This window comes from Globicephala melas, chromosome 20 (genome assembly GCF_963455315.2).
Source record: "Globicephala melas chromosome 20, mGloMel1.2, whole genome shotgun sequence".
Taxonomy (NCBI): Eukaryota; Metazoa; Chordata; class Mammalia; order Artiodactyla; family Delphinidae; genus Globicephala; species Globicephala melas.
In genome coordinates this window covers 33,631,292-33,637,099 of record NC_083333.1, presented here as the reverse complement: position 1 = coordinate 33,637,099, position 5,808 = coordinate 33,631,292, and the positions used below count along the sequence as shown (strand labels likewise).

The 5,808-nt window shown below is 52.6% G+C and overlaps 1 protein-coding gene across 1 annotated transcript in view; it reads right to left on the bottom strand.

The window, feature by feature from the left end:
• Positions 1–1,105, bottom strand: part of FN3K (fructosamine 3 kinase) — an 11,592-nt gene extending 10,487 nt beyond the window's left edge. Inside the window, exon 1 of the mRNA XM_030843266.3 lies at positions 659–1,105. Within this exon, the coding sequence (XP_030699126.1) occupies positions 659–799 (141 nt within the window). The 5' untranslated portion in view covers positions 800–1,105. The remainder of the gene's footprint in view (positions 1–658) is intronic.
• Positions 1,106–5,808: the final 4,703 nt, after the last annotated feature.

Here is a 5,808-nt window from a genome sequence, read left to right as displayed (position 1 = left end):
GCCATCCTCAGCACCTGCGGTGCACACACTATGGTCAGTTTCTCCATCTGTAAAGTGTTACTATTTTCCATGTACATTTAACAGCAATATTTTAAGCAGGCAATGGAAACCAGGTCCAACACAAGCATGGCCTGTGAGTAGAAGGAACAGAAGAAGCCTGGCTCTCTGTGTCGCGCAAGGGTTCTTCCTGCCTCTTTCCATCTGCCGGGGAGGACCCAGGGGCTGTGGGGAACGGAGTCCAGAGCTGAGCCCCTGGGGAGTGGCAGAAGCAGCCCAGGACCCCAAGCTTCACCGCCCCCCGTGCTTGAATGGTTGAGAAATTAAAACGGACACCAAAAACTCCTGTGCATCCAGGCAAAAGGAAATAAATTAATCCCAGAGCAGACAAAACCTCGGAATCCCACAGAAAACGCTTGAGCCTCTGCAAGGCCGCAAGCTGACCCCAGGGCTGTGACTGCCAGGCCTGGCCCAGGACCAGACCGCGGCGCTCCCTCTCCCTGAGCCCCTGAGCGCCTGAGCCCCCTCACCACCTTCCTCTCCTCCCCCCCTTCCTTCCAGCCCTCCCCCACCCTCAACCCCTTCTCCCCTCCAGCTCCAGGTGCAGGCTCAGGCCGCAGGGAAGGGTGGGGTGGGACGGGATGGGGTGGGGGGCACGCACCAGCGTCCTGCGGTTGACCTTGATGAACACGGGACCGGCATCCGTGTCGTAGGCGCGTCCCTCGCTGATGCAGCCGGCCCCGGGGCTCCCGAAGGCGCGCAGGGTCGTGGTGCGCAACTCCGCGCGCAGCAGCTGCTCCATGGGGCCGGCGGCGGGATGGGGGACGGGAGACACGGGGACACGGGGGACCTGGGACCGCGCAGACAGCGGGCCCAGACGCGAGCTCGCCGCTGCCGAGGCAGCTGTCCGCGGGGGAAGCGTCTGTTTGGCCTAAGGGCTCCCAGCGCCCGGGTGTCCGGCCTCCCGGTCTTCCTCCCGCAGGAGAATGAGAGCGGGAGTTCAGTTAGGCCGGGCAAGCGCTCGCCGCCCCCATCCCATAGGCCAAGCCGGGCGGACCCAGCGCTATGGGAGGAGGGCGGAGCTCTCTGATAGGGGGACAGACGTGGGGGCGGTGCCCTCCCGTGTGTCCACAGTCAGTGAGCCTGGACCCGGCTGGGACTTGCCCAGAGGCCCTGTAGGGCCTGACCTCCCTGCACAGAGGCTTCCTGAACCCTCTCTGAGCCTCGGCCCAGAGCCCTCCCACCAAGCAATACCCAGGACAGTCCAGGGGAGATTGCCGTCCCTGGGATGCAGGTCACAGGCCTTGCTAGGTCTCACACTGTCCACAGAAGGCTGGCAGTCTTGACCACGTCCTGCCGGGCCCCAGGCACTGCCTGATGACACCGGTTGCTGGCACTGGGCTTGCTCATCAGGGCACCTGGTGCCCATCAGAGATAGAGTCTGCTCTTGGGCTTCTGATACCAGGCAGCTGACCACACCCGGAGTGGGACTTCTGATTACAGAGGCTGGCTGTCCCAGGAAGGGAGCTTCCTGGCACAGATGTGCCAGGACTTCCCTGGTGGTCCAGTGGTTAAGACTCTGCTCTCCCAATGCAGGGGGCCCAGGTTCCATACCTGGTCAGGGAACTAGATCCCACATGCCACAACTAAAGATCCCACATGCCGTAATGAAGATCCCGCATGCTGCAGCTAAGACCCGGTGCAGCCAAATAAATAATATTAAGAAAAAACACACACATGTATGTGTTTGTACACACACATGTGTTCAAAGGCATGTACACATGCATGGCCGAGAGCAGGTGGGCAGGAGACTGCTTGGCATCTGTAAGAAGGGTCTGACCCCCACAAGTCTCCCTCCTCCCAGCTCTCCCTCTCAGTCTGGCGAAGCCCAAGCTCCTATTGCATCCCCAAAAGGGATCCGTGACAGTAAAGACAAGCTCTCGCACTTCTGCAGACATCTTTATTCTCGATGGGCAGTCCTGCTGGATATGGAATTCCAGGCTGTTCTTGCATCACTGAGATGGCTCTGTGGCCTCACCTTCCAGCTCCCGTGCTGTTGAGAAGCTGGAAACCAGTTGGATTCTTATTCTCTGCGTGGAAACTATTCTCTCTCTGGAGGCTTTTGGATCCTCTCTTTGTGGCCGGTATGTGACAATTCCCCAGGGAAGTGCCCAAGATGAGTCTCCTCTGGGCAGGACAGGTGGGCCATTTCAGGATGGAAACTTGGGTCCTCCAACCCCGGGAAGTTGCCTTCAGCTTCTTCAGCTTTTTCCTTATGATTTCCATCCTGTTTTCTCTGTTTTCTCGGAATTCCAAATCTTTGGTCTAAACCCAGTCCCAAAGCTGCCAGGGTCAGGTGCCCGTGAGCTCCACCCTTCTGCCCCTTCCTGCCCTTTCTTGCAGGAGACGCTGGTCTTGACTGAGCCCCATTCTGGGCTGTGGCCACGGTTTGCCCAAGCAGGGTCTGAACATGCTGGGTGGCAGCCAGGCAGGGGCACACCATCTTACTGGTCCCGAACCCAGGCACTTGGGGCTGCTCCCCAGGCCTCCCAGCTCCCATCTGGGCAGCCCTGGGTCCAAGGGCAGAATCCTCAGCATGAAGACACATGCCTAGGAGAGAACTCTGACTTCGCAAACCAGCCCACCCTCCTCCCAAGCCTGCATTTGAGTTTTGGTTTGTGGTAGGAGGCTTAACTGGGAGATGTGACTCAGACACATCCAAGCAGCCCCTCCCCCACTACGGCCAGTCTCCTGGTTCCCCAAGAACCAGAATGATGGCTGCAAAGGTGCAGACGGCACCTCTCAGCCCCAACTGTAGCTAAAACTCAGGTAGCTATTGCAGGAGTTCTCAGGAAATGTATCTGGGGGTGTGAATTGGGGTGGTAGAACCAGCCAAGGTACTGGGGTCACTGTGCAGAGGAGTGACTCTCCTGCTCACTCAGACCCTTATGGTGAATACCAAGTCCAGTGGCACCGAGAAGGGAAATACAGCCCATGGCCAAATGTGTCCCATTGCTCCGTGTGGGGGGAGTCTCAGGAGGGTGGGGAGGGTGTAATGCTGCTCAGAAAAGGGGCACCAGGAAGGCAGCTGTGGGCACAGCCCCAGGGCCATCACAACAGCTCGTTCTGAAATCAGGCAGCTGGGGCAGGGGTTGGGATCCTAAGGCCTGGCTGCCAGCAGGGCCGGTGGTCGTGGTCCAGGTGTCAAGGCTAGCCCACCATCCTGGCCTTCACCATAAGCATACTGCGTTCATGCCCCTCACACAGACTCTGGGAAAGGGAAGGGTATTCTTCCACCTCTTAGGAATTCAGAGTCAGCTGTGATGGGGTGGCTGTTCCATGCCCACCACAGTCCCCCACCACCCTGATCTCTGATCGCTGTTTCTGAACAATTTCCAGGATAACCGCACACTTCTGCCCAAGAGGAAACCCCAGCCGGGAGGCAAGTTCTCACACAAGGAGCTTTTGGAAGCAATTTCACTGGGAGAAGATGAGGAGGACAGAGGAAGCTGCCCCCCACCCCTCACCCTGGGAGACAGGCTCTAGACATGCTGAGCAGTGTTTACTGGCAGGGCTCTCGCCAGGGAGCTAGTTCATCTCCAACAAGCCCATGGGTGTTGTTACCTGGGCCCACTTTATTTTTTATTTTTTTTAATTTATTTTATTGAAGTATAGTTGATTTACAATGTTGTGTTAATTTCTGTATAGCAAGGTGATTCAGTTATACATTTATATATTTTTTTCATATTCTTTTCCATTATGGTTTATTACAAGATATTGAATATAGTTCCCTGTGCTATACAGTAGGTTCTTGTTTATCTGTTTTATATATAGTTGTTTGTATCTGTAATCCCAAATTTCTAATTTATACTTCCCCTACCCGCTTTCCCCTGTGGTAACCATAAGTTTGTTTTTTGTGTCTGTTTCTGTTTCATAAGTAAGTTCATTTATGTCATATTTTAGATTCCACATGTAAGTGATATCATATGGTATTTGTCTTTCTCTGTCTGATTTACTTAAGTATGATAATCTCTAGGTCCATCCATGTTGCTGCAAAGGGCATTATTTCATTATTTTTTATGGCAGAGTAGTATTTCATTGTATATATATACCACATCTTCTTTATCCATTCATCTGTCGATGGACGTTTAGGTTGCTTCCATGTCTCGGCTATTGTAAATAGTGCTGCTATGAACACTGGGGTGCATGTATCTTCTTTTTTTATATATAAATTTATTTTATTTTTGGCTGTGTTGTGTCTTCGTTGCTGTGCATAGGCTTTCTCTAGTTGCATCGAGCTGGGGCTACTCTTAATTGCGGTGTGCGGGCTTCTCATTGCAGTGGCTTCTCTTGTGGCGGAGCACAGGCTCTAGGCATGCAGGCTTCAGTAGTTGTAGCACGTGGGCTCAGTAGTTGTGGCTCGCGGGCTCCAGAGTGCAGGCTCAGTAGTTGTGGCTCACGGGCTTAGTTGCTCTGTGGCATGTGGGCTCTTCCCGGACCAGGGCACAAACCTATGTCCCCTGACTTGGCAGGCGGATTCTTAACCACTGCACCATCAGGGAAGCCCCACATGTATCTTTTTGAATTAGAGTTTTCACCTTTTCCAGATATATGATAGGAATGGGGTTGCTAGATCATATGGTAACTCTATTTTTAGTTTTTTTTTTTTTTTTTAAATTGCTCCTGGTTGAAAATCATGGGTTTTTTCCTTTTTTTTTTTATTTTGACTGTGCTGGGTCTTCGTTGCGGCACGCAGGCTCTTTGTTGTGGGCTTCTCTCTAGCTACGGTGCGCAGGTTTAGTTGCTCCTTGGCATGTGGGATCTTAGTTCCGCAACCAGGGATTGAACCCGTGTCCCCTGCATTGGAAGGTGGATTCTTAACCACTGGACCACCAGGGAAGTGCTATTTTTAGTTTTTTTAGGGAAACTCCATACTGTTCTCCATAGTGGCTGCACCAATTTGCATTCCCACCAATGGTGTAGGAGGGTTCCTTTTTCTCCACACCCTCTCCAGAATTTATTTATAGACTTTTAATGATGGCCATTCTGACTGGCGTGAGGTCGTACTTCACTGTAGTTTTGATTGGCATTTCTCTAATAATTAGCCATGGTGAGCATCTTTTCATGTTGTCCATCTGTGTGTCTTCTTTGGAAAAATGTCTATTTAGGTCTTCTGCTGGGCCCACTTTAGGAATGGATTCAAAACTCACATAACTCACTTAAGACTCGCCTCTTGTACTGGTCCCACAGCCCCTAGTACAGCATGGTTTCCATGATACCTGAGGTGGAAGGTCTCCAGGCTTCTAAGACCATTCACTAGGATGGGTTCCTGACCCCTCAACTAGGATGCCATAGACACATAGTCCTGTGTGATGCAGGGCAAAGGTTTGCTAGATTCATGTCTGTTTGGAGCAAACTGGCACCTTCTTCCAGGGGTTGGGTGCACTGCTCTCTGAAGCAAACTGAACTTTCCAAAATGTGCATTTTCCTCCCTGATTTTGGCTATAATTTCCCAGATTCCCTCTGAATCCCAAACAGAATCCAGCCCATTAACATCATCCCATAACACAGTCCCAACAGTTTACAAGTGTCTTTCTGACACTGCCCTGCAGACATGAAGCTCAAGACAGCACAGTGGTGGCCTGTGGCCTCCACAGCTGCTGAACCACCCGAGTGGGACTTTGCACAGCAAGACGGAACCCTGTCAGAACCCCAGCTTTTTTTTTTTTTTTTTTTTTTACAGTCGGGGCACCCACTTCGGTCAGACCCTCTTTCACGAGAATTCCCTCCGTCGTCTCAGCTGGTGGTCTG